Below are 20,537 nucleotides of genomic sequence, written 5' to 3' on the forward strand. Positions count from 1 at the left end.
AAGCTGGAAGTATTGTTTTATTTATCTTAATTACTATTTTAGCAGTCATAAGGTCAATATCATAGTTATTATTATTAATTTACTAATCAAAAACTGAGGCTCAGAGAAAGGGACAGCTGCATAATCTGTAGGCCCATGTTCAAAAAACAAGGAAAAAGTACTGTTAAAGGTACTAAAAATATAAAAGCTTTTTTCTTTTTTGTACATTCTCTCAACTGTCAGGGTGTCTTTTATATGCTACTTAATGTTGTTCTAAGTACATGAGTTCAGGCCCCACATTGGGGGTAGAGTTTACCCCCAATAAAAAATAATATTCTAAGTAAATAAAAATTTAAAATTTACATAACAAATTTTATCATTCATCTTTATATTGTAATTCAAGTTTTAACTGCAGTCATAAGAACACTTAATTCATATGTGGAATCATCAGATTTACACACTGTATTTCTAAATGGGTATTTTGTTCTTACCAGAATAATGGGAATACTGCACAAAATTAACTGTACTTTTTATTTCACTTATTAATATACATGTATTCCATCAGCATTCTTTGTTTTTGATTAACTGATGAATAAGGAAGAACTGAAAGGAAAGGTACTATTCATTGTTCTGTCCTCACTCCTGTCATCATTTTCACTGTAAATGGTTGGCTGATACAGGGAAGTGACATGAGTAAGAAAGGATTAGGAGGTTTTGGTCTGTCTTGTTTCTTACAGTACTACTGCCCTCTTCTGCTTTTAAATTCTGATTGAAGGAGAAAACATGGCCTCTTCAGGCTGTTAATACTCTGATGTAGAACTAATATGCTTATTTTGTGCCCACTTAGGTCTTTACACAGGAATTCTGTGCTCATGGAACATCATCACTCCTGTAAGCAAATGGAAAGCAAGGGCACATGTTGCACATACCTTCTGTGCTTATGAAGCTTTGGTTTCATTGTCTCATTGGATTTACAAAATCAAATTCAAAGATAAAATGAAGAAGTTCAGGATGCAATAGTTATTAAACCTTTTGTGGGATTCTGTGGGACTGCACAGGTGCACAGGTTACACCCATAAAGCTAACCCTGCTCAGAAATACTCTGACTTGTTCAAAGCCACACAACTGGGAGGTGTCCAAGTTGGGTTTAAACTTAGGTGTTTGGCTAATGTTTTTCTAGCTTGCTTGTTTCCCTCCCTCCTGCCCTCCTTCTCTCTCTCTCTCTTTCTTTCTCTTTTCTTTTCTTTCTTTCTGTATTTATTATTACTTTTACAAATGCTTGTGTTGAAGGCTGACTTTCAATGGATTGCAGCAAGGGAGGTTCTCAGCCACGTATAAAACCTTGACCCAGAAGCAGGTCATTTGTGAATAGTTTGGTTCCAGGTTCCCCATGAATGTGTGTTGTGTTGTGGGCAAGGGGATGGCACCTTTCCAGCTGCACCCTATTTATTTTTTTTTCTGTCAGTTACAATTTGCTATTAAGTAGTAATTATAAAAAACCCTTTTTCTTTCTCTGTAAACCTCCAGATTACTATGTAAAGCAAGAATAAAAGAGTAAGATGAATGTTAAAGACATAGGAATAGATACAGCCTACTCCTTGTATTGTAATTACTGACTTTTTTCTCAGTCTTGCTGATGGACCACTGAGAGGCTGACTGGACATATGGATGCAGTCCACGGTCTTAGAGAACTTTGAAGGATCATTCTGCCCTTAAGAAGTTTACCACTGGTAGAAGGAGAGGAACCCCTTTATACCTGAGTCCAGCCGTACTGTAGTACTGTCTTCAGGCAAAGGCTCTAAGTATAATAGTGATGAGTATTTCAAACTGGGTACTTTTAAGAGTGAAACCAGGCACTATTAACAGTTAAGTTGGAATCACAGGCATTAATTGTACGTGGCCTGAGCAAACTGGGATATATGTCACCTGCCTTTTAATGCCTTATTCAGACACATGCTAAGCCTAAGCATGACATTCCTGTGAGTTTCCAGAAGACTTCCTTTGTTTTTGTTTTGTTTTGTTTTGTTTTTTTAATACCATCATTGCACTAATCCACTCAGAACCACAATATGATTGTGTCGGCTTGCTTGACTAGAATATAAGCTTCTGGAGTTTAGGAACCAAGTCTTCTTCATCTTCGTATTCCTAGTGCTTTATAGACCTGGCACATAACTGTAAAGGCTGCCACCACAATCACCACTGACTGCCATTTATGAAGTACCTGTTATGTGTCTTCCCACTATGAAAGCGACTCTATGTATTATTTTACTTAATCCTCACAAAAATCTTGCAATGTATGCCTACCAGTGTAGGCATTTGATGTTTGTGTTACATAACAGGAAACCTTGCAGACCTCATGTATAAAGCACTATATAGGTCATTCTTTGAGAAACTGTACAAACTTGAGACAGGAACTAGATTAGAGATAGGCAAATGTCCAGATTCTTAGAAGGAAAATTTACATGAATTACGAATGCTTGTATCATTGAGCTTGACATGAATTCTATGCAAAATTCAAATGGGGCTTTTTTTTAAATGGCTTACTCTTCCCAAATTATTAACTGCAGTCACTAGGTTCAGACTAAGCATATTTTTTGAGATTCTTTGATACTTTCTGGTCAAGATGTAGACAGGTAGGCCTTATGTGCAGATTGTAGATAGATTGTGAACTGGATGCACAGCTATACCAGAGAAATCCAGTTAATAGAATTGATATTAGTACCAGGGGAGTTTGCTGCATTCTTCAGGGCTCAATCCTGGACTTTGTTCTTTGAAGCATTTTTATTATCGGAGCACGTCAATGTCATATTGTTCAAATTTTCAGATAACCAACAAAGATTAGTTAAGACATTGCATGACAGAATAATTCCTCAAAAAATCTTAAACATAAGGATTCCAACAAACTGAACAAAAGTAAATTCCAAAATAAGCAAAATAAGTGAATCCAAACCTAAACTGCCCTAAATATAGTATCACAAGGGAAAATGTCAGGGAATTTTAGATGACTGAGGGCTTGATGTGAATCAGTGGTCTGAGAGGGTCAGGGCTCCACTTAATAATTTCTCACTTGTTTTCTGCATGGCTCTGTTGTGGAGTATAGGGATAAGTGAGTAGATGTTACAAGCTGCCTGAAGAGGAAACTTTATAATATTTGCCACTGTCCAAATATGGAATAAGCTGTATCACCATATCCAGTGATGCCATAGTACTAGAAAATTTTCTTACAGAGAGACTGGCCATGTAAGAGATGTTGCAGTGGTGTTTTATGCATCACATAATAAATTGAGTAAATGTCTTCTGAGGCTCCTTCCTGTTCTGAAATTGATATGTCTCATATGTCTCATATTTCCACCCAGTAAAATATTGTTTGGAATTACAATGTCCCTAGGCCTTATGAAGAGCCATTTACTGAAAGATGTTTGTATGGATGGGGAAATAAAATGTAGATTACAGTTCTAAATTGTAAAATGTAGATTATAGTTCTTCTAAATTGAAGCCTAATAATACAACTTATTAAAGAATATTAAATTAAAAAACAATACACTATGTATTGATAAGTTTAATGTGAAAAGGACTTATAAGTACATTATAAAGAATGGCAAAGAAGAAAAAAGGAAACTTTAACAAGATTCAGAGTAAGTAAAACAAAATAAGATGTTGGAAATAAGTTATGTGCAGGATTATTTCTTAGATAAAATAGTTTTAAACAAGGTCGTATATAATTTGGTTGTGATAGCATCCACATACAAACACATATATAGTAATTATAACAATCAGTATATCCTCAGAATCAAGACAGTGAATTCTGTTAATGGATTGGTTTTAGACAATTGAGACTGCTGGGTAAACAATAAAGATGATTCAGTCTTTGCAATTTCTCTAATTTATGGTAGAATATATAGTGAAGTACAGCCCAATAGCCTTTGAGTAACTCGTCGTTCATAAATTTTTACTAAAAAATTCTGTAAAGGTGAACTCCTGCTATAAAGATTTCAACATGTATCCAGATGAGAGTAGTAGTCTGGTGATTGTATGTTATTGAGTGGCTTATTAGAAATTACATTTCAGATTTCAGGTTGTAATGAAGGAGTAAATTAATGTTAATCCTCCTGTCCAGCAAAGTGTTGTGTGTCCACTCTTGGCCTGAAGCAATAAAGGATTAGAGATTAGTGCCCAAAAAGAAAGCGGAGAATAGTTTTATTAAAGCAACAGTACACTCCCTAGGGGAGAGTGGTCAAGTTTTGCAAGGTGCAGCTGGCCCTTAGGTAGTTTGGGGGTTGGATTTGTATTGAGTTTTTCTGGGCTGGGAAGACCTGTGACTTGCAGTGGGGTGGTCCTGAGGGCTCCTTGACTGACAGCTAAGACTATGTAACCATTTTCCTACTATGCATGCCCATTCCCATAATGTATCTGAAAAGCCCATAAGGGGGCTTTTGACTGCAAAACAAATGTATGTAAATGGCTGTATAGTTAAAGGTCAAGCAGGAGATACCTTTTCCCTGCACTGTGCATGCACTTTTTTAGGGACAGTTTCTCTAGGCTGTTAAATCCTGTTGCGAGGGGAACATGACCTGGTTTTCTTAATCGTAAAGGTGTTTCTTTCTGCTCATCATCTGGTTTCTACTTCACACTCCATTGCCCTGATCATGTCACAAGACAACACACCTCTGTGCTTACAGTGGTAGTGATCATTTTCTTTCTCAGTATGGGTCATATACATGTATAATACACTTCCCTTAGGAGTAATGTCTTTGCTTTGGCTACCGTTTTTGAAAATTGGTGCCCTATCTAAGCACTAGCTCAAGTTGGTTGTTCACATCCTTCTACAGTGTAGCGCTAGCTTATTTTTTTAAATTTATGTTAATTGTTTCTATACACTTAGACCCATAGGTTGGTGATACATATCCACTGTCTTTCTTGCTTTCCCATATTCTGTTTTCTTACTTGGTACTTTTCAAACCAAATTCTGCCTGTTGGCTCTTTCCTATCTCTCCTACAGACTTCAAAGTAAATATTACTGTCTTTTTAAAGTCCTAATCATCCAGTGACCACCATCATGGGTATAAGTTGCATTTTACACGTTTCGTATGGTCTTTATAGTCTACCTTGTGTGAAATTATTTGTGTACTTGCCTTATCTGTCAGATTGTGGTTCCTTTTTTGCAGCTTCTCTTTGTGTCATTGGAACAATAGTATCCATGTAAGCATTGGGTAATTTTGAATCTAATTTGTAATGAATAGAAATTATTAAGGAAAAGGCATCATAGTACTGGGAAAGGAGCCCTATCAGGAGAATAGCTACTTCAGCCACTTATGGAGTCTTTGGACAAATCATATCTCTTTAAGATCCTTAATTTTAAAATGAGAGAGTTGAACATATACTATATTTTATATCCCTTCTGGTTGTATGATTCTATAAATGTTAAAGGAAACTGAATATACATAAACTAGTTAAGGCATATTTGAGATGTAGTCAGGTTTGGGGTTTTTTGTTTTTGTTTTTGTTTTTTAAGATTTTATTTGAGAGAGAGCAAGTGTGTGAGTAGCAGGGAGGGGCAGGAAGAAAGGAAAGTGAGAATCCCAAGCAGACTCCCTGCTGAGCTGGGAGCCCCACAAGGGGCTTGATCTCACAACCCTGAGATCATGACCTGAACTGAAATCAAGAGTCAGACGCTTAATTAACTGAACCACCCAGGTTCCCTCAGATGTAGTCAGCTTTAAAAAAAGTTTTTAATTACTTCTAGCACTTAGAAAATTGTACAGCTTCCGTATTCTTATAATATGTATTAATGCTATTATCTACATTAATTGGTCAGCTTAAGCTTAAGCATAGTGAATCACATTTTAGGGGCTTAGCTGTTATTTCTATTATTTAAAAGGTTGGTAAATGTAGGAGCTGGAAATGAAGTAGGGTTTTTATTCATTTATAATCTGGATAATAATTTGAATGAGACATCTGCTCAGTATGTGTCTAAGGAACTTATAAAATTCCTTAATCTAAGTAGACCTGTAGTATTCTTGCTTGTTAGAAAATTGTGTCTAATAAATTAAAAATTACCTAATTTTATTCATTGAGAGTTGACTGCATTCCTCACTTATTAAAAGATAAATTGCATAATGTTTTAAAGTGGAATGATTCTGTACATACTGATTGACATATTTAAGCTAAATGTGTAGTGTCAGAGCGGTGACAGTTACATGAGGTTGGGAAAATCTTGATTTACTATGATCACACTTTATTATATCCCTTTCCCCAAGTCCAAGAAGATGGTAGTATTTTTATTCCAAAATCTTCTAAAATTTGGCTTCAAGAAATTATATAATTTATATGAGAACTACATTTCAGATCTCTTTAATAATTTAACTTGTTATTCTTTATAGAGCTCAACAGGATTGATATGCTGTAGAACAAAAGGACAAATAATAGTTTGTGTTTTAATACTTTGATTTAAGATTCATTATCTTTATATCCTGAAAATATTTGACAAATAGTACTTAGTGTTATATCTAAGTCTGGTAGAAATCAGATATGTTCTTAAAGATTTTTTTATTTTAGAAGAGATTGTCAGGAAGGCATAATCTATTACACATCTGTTTGTTAATCAAAATGTTTAACTGGAATATATTTTGGGAGTCCACATACAGTTCTTCTCTAACATTAATCTGGTGAGATACATGTGTGTGTATGTGTGTGTATAGTTTTTTTATATAATTAGTGAAAAATATGTTTTTGCTATAGACACTAAGTAGACTTCAGAGTGGCCATGAATAGTGGTTTCAGGATAAACTCAGGGTGCTTCTGCTTCCTTCTTCATAAATCCAGGCTATTTAAAAGTGGTCACATTGCCCTGTTGCCATGGATATTGTAATGAGGGAAAAGGAAAAAACTATTACTAACTTCCTGTTTTATTTCTTAAGATTTGATTTTAATAATTTTAAATGTTTCATTTTTTTGAAATGCTAGATTATGCTTGGTGGTAAAGAAAGAAGATTTATTATTTTGACACTGTCTTTCTAGTTCAGTGTCCAAGGCCTTCTGTAATCTTCCTCTTTAGTCTTGTCAGCTTTTAGAATATAGGCTTTGCCTCTCAATTTCTTGGTGATGGCATTGGGCTTAAATGTACATTATCATGGAATAAAATGCAATACCGTGATATTTTTAGTTTGTGGGGTGTTTTTGTTTGTTTGTTTTCTAAATATTGAGTCTTGGGCACCTGGGTGGCTTAGTGGGTTGGGTGTCTGCCTTCGGCTCTAGTCGTCATCCTGGAGTCCTGGAATTGAGTCCTCCATTGGACTTCTTGTTCAGTGGGGGGTGGGGGGGCTGCCTCTCTCCCTCCCTCTGCTGCTCCCCCTCCTTGTGCTCTCTCAAGTAAATGAATAAAATCTTTTAAAAATTTAAAATAAAAAAATATCAAGTCTTTCTTTATTTTAGAGGGCGGCATTAATTTAGACGGTATTTTAGAGTTTTTTTTCCAAACCCTCATAATGGCACTATATAAGCAAAGTTTTTTTTTAATGCCTCAAGGCTCTGTTTCTTAGATATTATAATTCATCTAAGACTAGGAAAATAAATGCTTTATTTCTGTCTTTTTACACAAAGATCTGTAAAATAATTGTAAGTGTAAATGAATTAATTTTTAGTTATTAGAAGGTCACAGAAATTGAATAGAAAATTAATATATTTTATGGATATTTAAGTTCTGAAAGATTAAATATTATTCTGGCTAGAATTTTAAGATTTCTTACCTATATAATTTGTTGCTTTGGTGTATCTGTCCTTGAATTTTCTCTTTAATGGATTTCAAAATAAAAATAATGAGGTTAATTTCTTCAGTTTACTTTTATGAACAGAGTATCATCTCAATTCAATCTTTGTGGCTCTCACTAATGTATATAAGATAGTACTTGGATTACTATGAATATATGAAAGAGTGATCTCTAAAATGATCTCTCCTACACATCAGTGTGTGTGTGATACTGCCTCACCTCAGCAAAATTTGAAGATGAAGAGATACAAGGTAGCTTTTAAAGTGATCAACTCTTGCCTTTTTAATTTGTGAGACAACCTATAAAATGCCAACTCTAAGAGTAATTCATTTCTGAATTGTTGAAATTCATCTCGAATAGCCACTTGTTTTTGGAGTAGTTTGTAAGGTTTGTGCCATGGATGTTCTTCACTCATATATGATAATCCACTGTAAGGAGCAAAGGAGCAGACTATATTCAGAGCAGTGTTTCTCAACCCGTGATGGTCGTAAGAAATATGGGTTATTTTATGATCCAGCCCACATATGCTCATATGTGTGCACAAATACGCAAAACAATTCATGAATACTTACCTTTACTTTGTACAGTACCTTGTTTTCTACTTCATTTTTTAATGCAAAAAAAAAAAAATTCTAAGTATTACCCAAAAAATCAGATATCAAAACTGAGTAGTAGGCCATGTCTGCTGTTTGATAAACTATGTTTAAGATATGTCCCTTATTCTTACCTTTACATTTTTCTTTACCTTGTACCACTGTACACATGTTCTATATTATATAGTTTTCTGTGGAGATGGTTGATAAACACCTATTTAAACTATGATGCAGTTGCAATCTCAAGAAGAAGAGAAACTCTGGGAACCCATATAGATGTGTGGCGTCTGGAAGGAAAGATATTTTCTGGACTGCAGTTGTTCTGAGCATGGGAGTCAGGATTACCAGAGGATCTTTTATTTGTTTGATTTGGCTTTTTCTTTCCTTTCCAAACAATGGGTAATTTTATACTCAGAAATATTTTAAAGGGTAGTTCTAACTTAGTGGGAAAATAACTCATAAACCAGAATTTGAATTTTTAAAAAGAAGTCATTTTGTCCTGAGGAGATTTCAGATTATTATAATGCAGAAGGTAAATAGAAAGGAATTCCTTACAAGTTTATTCCATGCTTCTTTTGCAGGAAAGAAATTTTAGTAAAATATATCAAGAAAGAGTTTTAAATTGAGGGACAGAAAATAAGCTTTAGTTACTCTTCCCTATTTAGCAATGGTATCTGAGCCTGAGTTAATTTGCAAAATGAATGAGTTTGGTCAGATTATATAAGTTTATTTTCAACTTTAAGACTTTCTGATTTTGAGTTAAATCTGGAATTGGATTTTTAAATGCCTACTAGGCATAAGACACTTACATCTTAGCATTTAGAATGTTACAGGCAAGGGTATGAATTAAGATCAATGAAGACCTGTTTGAGGAAGCTGCTAGAATCCTGCTCAGTTGTTATTTGAAGTTTGTATGCTTTATGTCCACTGAATCCTCAGATTCCCTTGGAGAGTTGAGTGCTTATGCACTCAATACAGACTGTCCAGGAAAAAGGAAGGAGGGAAGTTCTAGCGTTTTAAGTATTTAGTTGGAATTGACCCCATGGTTACTATAGATCATGCTTTCTTTGAAATTATTTTGCTATAAACAAAGTAAGTCTTACCTTTGTTGGGGTGAAAAATAAAAGAAAATGTGAAATGGATTATGTTAAACTTCTGAGAATTATGTATTGTTACAGGCTGATAATTCTGTATTTGAGAAGGTTATTAAAGAATTCATATCCGTGATGGTAGATTAATTAAATAAATAATAAATAATTTTGAGGGAGATAGTTGTGAGTAAAAAATTGGGAGTAAATAGTAAAAAGTTAAGAGTAAATACGTGTTCTTAGAAATTATGTGTCTGTATAGCTAACAGAAATGTACTTCTATAACAACTAAGTTACAAACTTTTTAGATAGTTGTAGAAGAAATGATCTTGTAGTAATAGTTTGAGAAATGAATGTGAGTGAATGAATGTTTTATTTTCTTGGTCTAAGAGAAGTAGGCTGTATATTTAATGGAATGCTATTCAGCTGTAAAATAGAATGAAATATTACCATTTGTGATAACTTGGATGAACCTGGAGGGCATTATGCCAAGAGTAATAAGTCAGATAAGTCAGACAGAGAAAAGAACTGCCATATGATCTTATTACATGTAGAGTCAAAACAAACAAAAAACCTCCAAACAAAAAAAAAATAAAAATAAAAAAAAACAACAGGGTTACAGAAAACAGATGGGTGTTGCCAGAGGCAGGGGTGGGGGTGGGAGGTGGGCTAATGGGTGAAGGGGGATTAAAAGGTACAAACTTCTAGTTATAAAATGAATAATTCCTAGGGGTGTAATGTACAGCATGGTAACTATAGTTTATAATACTGTCTTGTATATTTAAAATTTCCTAAGACAAGCCTTAAAAGTTTTCACCATTAGAAGAAAAATTCTGTTACTGTGTGTGGTGATGTTAACTACATTTACTGTGTGATGATTTTACAGTGTATACAAGTATGGAATCATTATGCCGTGCATGTGAAGCTAATATAACGGTATATGCCAATTATATCTACATAAAAAAGGTGAAAAGAGGTAGGCTTTTGAGTTGATGATCCAGTGGATGAGCTTCTTTTCATCCTGTCCTGCAGAACATTTCTGTTTAAGTGAGAAAGAGTTTAGAATGTATATCTGTGACTTGGGTTTCTGAGAACTAGAAGAACATTATACTTAAAAATGTAACTGATCATGTAGACTCAGGAGGAAAACCTGTCAGGTAACATTTCATCAACATTTTCTTGGTGCAGAGGTGGTTCCCAGGTCAGCAGTAGATGAGGGAAGTAATGGCATGCTCCTGAAGATTCTAAGGCCTCTCTGGCCTCTAGTTAACAGAGCATGTTAACAGTAGCTAGCAAATAATATGAAATGGAGTTCTTTTTAAAAGTGTAATTTCATATAAAGGATTTAGATGATTAAAAACAATTGCATTAAGTGTGTATATTTATTGTTTTGGGATTCTGGTATGTAAGGGTTGTCATTTCAAGTTCAGTGATCATGCTTACTTGTTTTTTATAAAGTAATAAATTCTTTGGGCTTCATTACACTATGCTTCATATACTTCATTACACTCTATCAAAATATGTGTGATTAATTGGGGCTTAAAAGGCTTGTTCAATTTATTTAAGAAAAATTAATTAATCTGATTCTTTCCTTTAAAGCTGCAGAAGAAAGAAGATCAGCAGTTGGAGCCCAAAAAAAGTACCAGCCCTAAAAAAGCTGCAGAACCCACTGTTGATCTTTTAGGACTAGGTAAGTAACAAAAAATACAAGTCGCCTTAAGAGTTATAAAATAATGAAATCTTTACTTGAATATAATGGCTTTGTCATCAGTATGCCAAAAGATACCTGTTAACTGACTTTGAAAATGGTATGATTAGTGTGCTCAGTTCCCACAAAAAGGGAAGTCTTTAATAAGGGAGCTAGTGTCTGCCAGCACTGTCTCCACTGAAATATAAGTAATGACTTCCTTAGGGAAAAGAAGAGATATCAAAGTAATCTTCAGAGGCTTAGTAGACTGACATTTCAACATTTAAAATTAAGAGTAGATTCTTTTTCTCTTCACTCCCTCCCGCCCCCTTACCCCACTTCTCTTTCTTTAGTTTTGCTGGGGGGATTCCCTTAGCAAAATAATTATGGGGTAGCCTTATTGAAATTGTGCTGGTTTAAAACACAATTTGTGCTGGTTTAATTTTGGTTAACTGAAGCAATGCGTGTTACACTTAGGTCTAGTGGCTAAATTCATTTCATTCATTTGGTGACAGTAGGAAGTGCTCATTTTAATTTAATGTCATATTTATTCTTATGGCTGACAGATATATGTTGTCTGCTTGGTAAATAAACAAGCTTCCATTCAAGGAATATTTATATGTGCTTATCTACAAATACTGTCAGCTCTTTTTATATCTTTCTTCTCTTCCTACACAAATAGCTTTAAATAAATGGTTATTTTTAATAATATCTGAGCCTTTATTAATTAATATAAATGTTTTTTATTGTTGTTTGTTTGTTTTTAGTTTGGAGAAGGATTAACAGGAAAAGAAAGATACTTAAAGTTGAACTTCATATACTGCTTTTCTAAAAATTGATATTTGTTCTTATTGATTATATTGTTTTTTGTTTTAAGAATTATAGTTGACTGTTCATTTCTTAGGCAACTGGTAAATCATGGAAATATATCCCTGTAGATAAAAATTTTTCTGTGGTGGTGAAAATAAGTCTATGTAACTGTATAAGTTAAAATACATATATATAACTGTAATTTTGAAAATAGGGCTTTAGTCCAGGGGCTCTGAAATAATTATGTTGAATTCTAGTTCATATAATTTCTTTATTTTCTTTTCTATAAATGACAGAAAAGAAGAAAAGACTTAATACCAAAATCTTACTAAAACTATATGAATGTTTATCTTCACTGTAGCATTTCCTTTCCAGTCTAAGTATCTGGTTTATTACTTTATAACTTAGAAGTATATAAGATAAACTAGACCTCTTATCCTACAGATTCATTCACTGATTTAACAAATACTGATTAAGTGTCTACCGTGTTTCCAGGTGCCATTGTAGGCACTAGGGAGATAGCTGTGAAAGGAAACAGATATTGAAGTACCTGACCTTTTGGAGCTTTCATTCTATCTGGGGAAAAAGTAAATAACACTTCAGGTATATTATGGGTCATATATGGTAGGTGCTATATGTAAAGTAAAGTTAAGTAGTTGTAATTTTAAGTTGGGTGGCCAGGGCATGGAAGGTACTCACTGGGTATTGCTGGAGCAAAGACCTGAAGAAGTTGTGGGTATCTGGATGTGTGGGGCAGAACATTCTAACCAGAGAGAATAGCAAGTGCAAAGGCTCTGCAGTAGCGGCGTACTTGATGTGTGCAAGAACCAGCAAGGATGACTATGTACCCAGAGTGAAATGATCTCTGGGAAGAGTCGTGACAGAGGAGGGGAGTGTGCCAGATGAGGAGAGAGGCAGGTAGATTGAATAGAACTGTGGCTTTTACTCTGAGTGTCCTGGAAATACAGTGGAGAGATTTGAGCAAAAATGTACATGAACTGACTTTCATTTTTAAAGAATTATTGTAGCTCCTCTGTTAAGAATAAATTGTAGCAGGGCAAGGCTGAAAGCAGGGAGACCAAAAAGGAAACTTTTAGAATAATACAGGTAAGAGATGACAGTGGCTTAGAGTCCGTGGTGTCATTGGAGGTTAAAAGAAGTCATCAGGTTCTGGATATATTTTGAAGGTGGAACCAATAGGATTTGCTGACCAACTGAAATTATAGAATATTTACCTTTGGGAATGAACCTGTAGAACAGTCAAATCTGCTGGTTCAGGACAAGAAATTGCTCTAACAATGCCTTAACCAGCCAGTGGGATCTAGTAAACCAATGGGGTGGCTGGCCTTAAATACTCCATTCTTGCTGCCGCAATGTGTAGTAATAACCACCAGAGCTCAGCAGCTTACATCAGTACACATCTCTTGTTCTTACTCTTCTCTGTGGTCAGCGGGGGCATCTCTGCTAGAACTTTTGATGTGCTTCCTACTTTCCAAATGATTGCTGGGGACTGCTTATCAACTATTGCACTGTCGCATAGAGTGTCTCCATTTTTCAAGATCCTATAAGTGTTTCCCTGTCTTCTGCCACCCACCATCAAAGCCAGTACCACAGATTTTAGGATTTGGTGATGGCAGCACCCCTCTTCTGGTATCACTTTCTGTGATAGCTGCTCATGTTACACAGCTTTGGAGCAAACAACTCCAAAATCTCCTTGGCTTATAGCAGTTAACATTTCTTTCTCTCACTCACAGTCTCTGGGTTTCCTGACACAGCTTTCTTTTTGAAAGTGGGAGAGCTTCGGGGAACAGTGTATTTAGGGGAGAACCAAGGTTCATTTCGGATAGGAAAGTGAAGAGAATATTTGAAGAAGATAAGGATATATAGGGGATTTTGCTGGTGACTACCAGTTTTAGATCATATACTGGGAGAGTTCCAAAGATGGCAGGGATAGGAGCTAATATCAGAAAAAGGGTTATTTTGCTGATGAAGTTTTAGCAGCAGGAATTGGGGGTTATCTTACCTAGAGTACGTACAGCTCTTCACTCTTGCTGGTTTGTCAACATCTTAAATTGTTTTTAAAAATCTTTTCAGACTTTTTTTTTTTTAAGCTCTACAAAGCATGACATTTAATGAGTTTCTGAAAGTCCAGGAGACCACAGAGAATCAGAGGTCCCTTCCAGCTCAAAATAAACAGTGATCCTAAATCAGAATTGATTATTGGTATCTACTTTGGGCAGCAGTTTGTTTGTTTTTCTGTTTCCCAAGGTAAGCATACCACTCTCCCCTAAGTAGGCTCTGGTTTTCCCTTGTAAATTGAAACATGGTACAGTGTAGGAAACGGGCACACCTGAAGTATGAAGTATGATTTATGGTCATGCAAAGATGACATTATATCCCCATGTGACTGAGACTGAAACAGGCGTTAACTTAAAGTGTTTGCAGAAAATACAGAGAAAACCCTCACCATTAGTTTAGTTACATGACCACGGAGGGCCCGTGAATCCTAAAGTTTACTGTTTGTATTTGGGATCACTTTTTTTTTTTTAAAGATTTTATTTATTTATTTGACAGACAGATTACAAGTAGGCAGAGAGGCAGGCAGAGAGAAAGAGGAGGAAGCAGGCTCCCCGTGAATCAGAGAGCCCGATGTGGGGCTTGATCCCAGGACTCTGGGATCATGACCTGAGCCGAAGGCAGAGGCTTTAAACCACTGAGCAACCCAGGCTCCCCTGGGATCACTTTTAATCTCATAATAGGGTAACCAGTAAGATAATTTTTTAGTAATTTGATCTTCCCTTTAAATGGCACTTTGGTGAGTCCATGGTCTTTTTTTCAACTTACTGACTCAAGCTAAACCTATTTTCTTCAGTTCACCTTTCCTGATCTACTCCCCATCCCAAGGTCAAACATAAAACGCTCTCAATATGCTTTTTAGCAAGGGTCAGCAAGATTTTTATGGAAAAGGCCAAATACTTCGGCTTTGCAAGGTACATGGTATCTGCAACTACTTAACTCTCCCATTATAACAGCACGTACATAAGCAAATTGAGCATGGCTGTGTTCCCAAAATATTTTGAAAAAGGCAGTGAACTATAGTTTGCTGACCTCTGCCTTACATTCCCAATTTACCTGCAAGAACTGCTTCATATTTAGGTATTAATTAGAGTCTGAAGCCTGTAAATATGTGATTTATTCAGTGTTTTGCTCTCTAATACCAGAAGTGGGGGCAGATACTTGGTTATTACCTGTCCTCTAATCTTGGAAATAACCCAGTGTCTTGGGGGTTCCTCTACACTAAGGGCCAGACTGAAAATCCCTGAATCAGACTCCAGACTCAGATACATCTTGACTTGACTGTATACCTGCTACGTTAGAGGAGAATTAAAATCAGTTTCTAGGACATGGTTAGGGGGTGGTCTTCATGGTCGCTACTTGTGTAATTATTCTGGCACTGGGCATTATGCTGTTACACTAGTCTCCATTTTGCTGTTGTTGTTGTTGTTGTTGTTGATTGCTGCTTAGTTTTTACATGATAAAAACTGACAGCTTAGCAGTTGGTTAGGATAACCCTCCCAAACTAATACTTTCATCTAGTAGTGCTATTTGCTTTTTCTTTTCTTTTCTCTTTCTTTCTTTCTGTGTTTCTTTCTTTCTTTTTTTTTTTTAGTAGAAAACCCCATTTGAAAATTGCTTCAGGGCTGAGCAAATGCTTTAAGCATAAGGCTTGAGAAGAATCATAAATTGCTCATGTTAAACGTGACCTTACAGGTTTCAGTTCAATATGTCACTAAAGGTAGAAAGCCCTCCTGCAGGGTTTCTGTCTGTGGTTGTCCATTCCCTGCAGGAACACCACAGCGTAACCTAGCTTCTTGCCAGGAGGCTTGACCAGCAGTCCTGCCAGGCACAGAGGGGTGTGTGTGGCTGGGGTGGACTGCAGAAAATGTATGAGAGGATTGGATCCTCAGTGCCTTAAAAGGCATTGTGCAAAGAATGGATATGATCTTGGTAATGAAAATCTAGCTCAGGGTATATTCAAGTGCTTAAATAATCATTTTTATGCTTACTCACTTTAATCTAGGGAAATTTCTGCCTAAACATTTCTTAAGTTCTTAAGTTTCATTTTAAATTATTTTAAATACTGAACTCTATAGAGGAGAGTAGGTAGAAAGGTTCCTTCAGTTTTTTCTTAATTCAAAAGCTCAAAGGAACACACAGCTTTAGGCAAGTTTTCAAGTTTTCTCATTGTTTGTGTTTCAGGAAATAAAAGCTTTAACTTAACATCATGGCCTAGTTCGAATGCGTTGACAATGCTAGTTAAATGTAGTTACCAGTATATAACCTAGCTAATTTTCTAGTAACATATATTCCAGTTTTCTCTGATGAGAGAAATGAATACATTACCCTTTTTTTCTTTAGTTTTTTTTGTTTTTAAAAGATTTTTTCGACAGAAACAAACTAAGGGATGAAACCCCCAAAGAAAGCATTCTGGCGCCTGGGTGGCTCAGTGGGTTGGGCCGCTGCCTTCGGCTCGGGTCGTGATCTCGGGGTCCTGGGATCGAGTCCCGCGTCGGGCTCTCTGCTCAGCGGTGGGCCTGCTTCCCTCTCTCTCTCTCTCTGCCTGCCTCTCTGTCTACTTGTGATCTCTCTCTGTCAAATAAATAAATAAAATCTAAAAAAAAAAGAACAAAAAAAAAAACAGAAAATTCCTACAGGGAAACTTCTGTTTTTCAAAATTCATGGGCTGTAGATGGAAACAAGTTTGTGAATGAGTGGACTAAATGCCAGACATAGCAGCAGTGGCCCTCGAAAACCACTGGTGTCCTGTTGCATTGCCCAGATCAGCAGGATGTTTGTGTAGTTAGATACACACCCATTTTTCCAAGGAGGGGGCGAAGAGAAGGAATACTATAGCATAAGTGCCCTAAATAATTTTGTAGTCTGTTTTGTTTTTCCGATACAGTTTTAAACCTAGTGAAGACTTCCATTGCTTCTGCTCAGAAGAGTATGTTCAGTGAACTATTGTAAACTCTTACATTACCCTATCAAAAAGGAGGAAGTGGTATTATTTCTGTATAAGCACACCTGTGGAGGAAAGAAAATGCAGCTAGATAAATATATTGCTCTTAGAGAACTGGCAATAGGCAGATCCTTGCAAGTGGTCCTGAGTCCATGCTGAGGAGAAGTGAAGGGTAAATCACCTGAGGCTGGTGAACTGTCGTTATTTCCATTTTACAGATGAAGAGATTGAGGCACAGAGAGGTTAAGTTGTCCAAAGTCACCTAGTTAGTAGATTACAAGGTCAGGCCCATGTTCTTAACTATTACACTATGTTAAAGCTGTGACGCAAAATAAAACTCTAAGACTGCTTATGACACAAGGGTGACCTTGTGCCATAGGAAAACAGCACTGAATTTAGAGGCAGTAACCTGTAGTTTATGTGGGCTCTAGTGATTTCATCTGGGGAATGGAAATAAGAACCCAGGGTTGATGGCCAAATCTAAATGAATAAATAAATGTGAGACATACAGCACAGTAACTTGCACACAAGGCTGTGCTGAGATTGTAGCCTGAATATTGGGTCAGAGGAGAGGAGTAGAGATAGCTCAGGCCTTTGAAGGGATATGCAGAAGAGGGAGTCAAATTATGCTGTATAACCTCCAGACTGTTGTCATACAGCATGGTCTTTGGCTAACAGAGGGTTTGTAGCTCCCTTAAAAGCACTGAGGAAATCTGGTGGCCTCAAATTGAGTCTGTCACCATGTTTTAAACATTTAGAAAGAAATTTGTTTTATACAATTTGGTTTTATATTTATGTATTTCTAGTCTTCTGAGGCTATAAAATGGTACAGAAATATACAGACACATATTTATTTATTTAAACAGTTCTATGACATTTACTCCTTAAAGCACTTCTCAGACAGCAGCTCTAAATCGATGTGTGTGGGTCTTCTGAAAGATGGACAACACTGCAGGGCTTGCTGCGCAGCACTGTAGTCCCCACTCATCAAGGGGTCCCTTCCTCCAGAGCTGGCCTGAGTGTGGGGAGGGGTAGCATGCATGGAGGGGCTCAAAAGGGAGAACAAATAGAATGAGAGGATTAAGGTCATCTTTCAAGGCCACTTCAGTCATTTTACTAAGTAGCCTAAATACTACATTTTTAGTTTATTGATTAAAAAATAAAAACAAATAGCTCCATTTAACTCTCAGGCACCTATTTCTTTCTTTCTTTGTTTTTTTAAAGCATTTGAAAAGAATTTGAAGCTTGAAAATTTTAACATGCATCAAATGGACATTTGTGACTTGAATCTATGAAGTAACACACATGGTTTATTTCATTCCATAAAGCAATTCATGTGTTTTGATACAAAGAAATTCCAAATAACACTTTTATTAGGGAAAGAGCTTTAGATGGTTTCTTGTGTAGAAAATAAAAAGGGTTCTTTGAATAACATGAAAATGTATAAAGCTTTAAGAAGTTTTGCCATGAAGGAGAACATTACTACATCTCATGGAAGCAGCCTTTTTTAATCAGTACAGTTTCCACTTAAATTCATTCCTCCTTAGGATGACGCCTCAGTAGTTACTGATGAAAAATTAGACTTGGCAGTGTTCGTTGTAGCAAGGGTATACTCATGCTTAGTCAAAAACGGTAATGAAAAACATAACATCCACTTACTTATCATATTCTTATCTGCTTTAAACTAGATTGGCAATACATAAAATCTCATGTCGCTCTTTGACATTTTTTATTATTTGTACAAATAGATTATGACCTGCTAATGCATCTGACACTAAAGTAAGGGAAGAATTCAATTAATATTTATTGAGTGCCAGCGGAGTTCATGGAACTCTAGTAAATACCAGAAAATGCAGCTTTTGTGTATGTGTGGTAATATGAGTCAGGGATGAGATTGCAGTCTGGAAACTGGAGGGTAGAGAATTATTGCTGAGGGAAGAGTGGGATTATGTAAGAGAATTGGTTGAGAGAATTCAGTTTGAAATATGGAACAATGCTAAAATTCCCAACTTAAATTTTATCTTCCTCAAATCAAAGGTTAATTTTCTTGCTGCTGCTGGTCAGAGGAGGACCAAAGAAGTTTTTTGTTTGTTCATTTGTTTGTTTTGTTTTGTCCTGTGGAAATTTATTTCAAGTAAGATCTAATGTGTTTATGACTACTCAGATAACCAACTACTCGGTAAACATGTCTCCTAGTACCTTTGTAAGGCATCTTATGACTTAAAACCCATCTGCATCTTATTGAGCATACAGCTCTGGAGTGCTACCTGTCAGGTTCTGTGATTGCACGCTTGGAACAGATCTGTAGGTGAGCAGAGCAAGATGTGCTTCTGGCTCACAAGGTGTACGGTTGGTGGAAGAGACTTATCTGTGTGTGACTACTTGTACATGGTGCTGTGGCAGCAGGGATCCACTGGCGTGTGGACAGTGAGACTCTGAAAGACATACTTCTGCTTTGGAGAGATAATTCCAGCCTCATTGTCATTGAACTGGAGAGAGGAAGCCCCAGGACGGGGCTTTGTGTCAAGCATCAAATTTAGAAGGTGGCTCTACTCTCTTCCTGGTAAGACAAGAAGGCATGGACAAGGGCTGTGGGCTATAAACATGGTGCCAGGGTACAGTAATGAGGCCTGTGGCATATTGGGGCTGCCTGTCAATCTAAGTGTATTCAGATGCCATTACAAACTAAAAATGACGGGCGCCTAGGTAGCTTAGTCGGTTAAGCGTCCGACTCTTGATTTCGGCTCAGGTCGGGATATTGGGGTCATGGGATGGGGCCCCACACCTGGCTCCATGCTCAGTGCAGAGTCTGCTTGTCGTCTTCTGCTTCTTTCCCCCTGCCTCTCCCTCTCAAATAAATAAATAAATAAATAAATAAAATCTTCTTTTAAAAAAAACCCTATAAATGAAAATATTGAGGTACTTAGGAAGGCCACCACTTTGCAGCCCCTGGATTTGGGGTGGAAAAATCAGTAGGCCTGGCTGACCAGATGTGGGTGATGAGTCTATAATGAAAGTGGTATTGGGTCTTCTGGATTTGGGAGTCATCAGATGCCTTTGAAGAGAGCTCAGTCAAGTACTGTGCCTGGGTGGGGTAGTAGTAAAGCCAACCCTACCCTCCAAGTGGTTTTATTAGAGACATAGGGCAACTTCCACTTAACTGTTTTAACCCTAGATGGGAAAATGTTTCTGCCTGGGTGCTCCAGAAAAAGCTTCTCAAACTGGTTATGGCACTTGAGTTTTCTAGGTACACCACCAGACTTCTGTTGAAATCCTAGATTTAATGTGTAAAATTCTCTCAAGGTGGTATGATTAAAGTCAGATACTTTATGTAAGGCAATGATGAAAGTACCTGGCATATTTGGTTTTTTACCCTTACTCTTTTGGATTATTGGTGTTAGGTAAGTTCTGGTATAGCCACAGTTAATAGAATCAGCAGTCTTATTCACCATATTGAGGATTTCTAGAAGACAGAGACTGGCCTTCATGACTTTGTCATATTTGAAATGTTACCTTCTTTCTAGGCATCTATCAGTGTCATGATGCAAAGTAGGCCAGTAAATGCATGCTGGGCATGCCTTATGTTCATGTGAG

The 20,537-nt window shown here is 36.5% G+C and overlaps 1 protein-coding gene across 4 annotated transcripts in view; it reads left to right on the top strand.

The window, feature by feature from the left end:
• The window catches only part of SMAP1 (small ArfGAP 1), a 170,368-nt gene that overhangs the window by 134,465 nt on the left and 15,366 nt on the right, over positions 1–20,537 (top strand). For all 4 annotated transcript variants that reach the window (XM_046004787.1, XM_046004788.1, XM_046004789.1 and 1 more), the window contains one exon: positions 11,026–11,116. In XM_046004787.1, the coding sequence (XP_045860743.1) occupies positions 11,026–11,116 (91 nt within the window). The remainder of the gene's footprint in view (positions 1–11,025; positions 11,117–20,537) is intronic.

The sequence above is a fragment of the Meles meles genome, chromosome 5 (assembly GCF_922984935.1).
Source record: "Meles meles chromosome 5, mMelMel3.1 paternal haplotype, whole genome shotgun sequence".
Lineage (NCBI taxonomy): Eukaryota > Metazoa > Chordata > Mammalia > Carnivora > Mustelidae > Meles > Meles meles.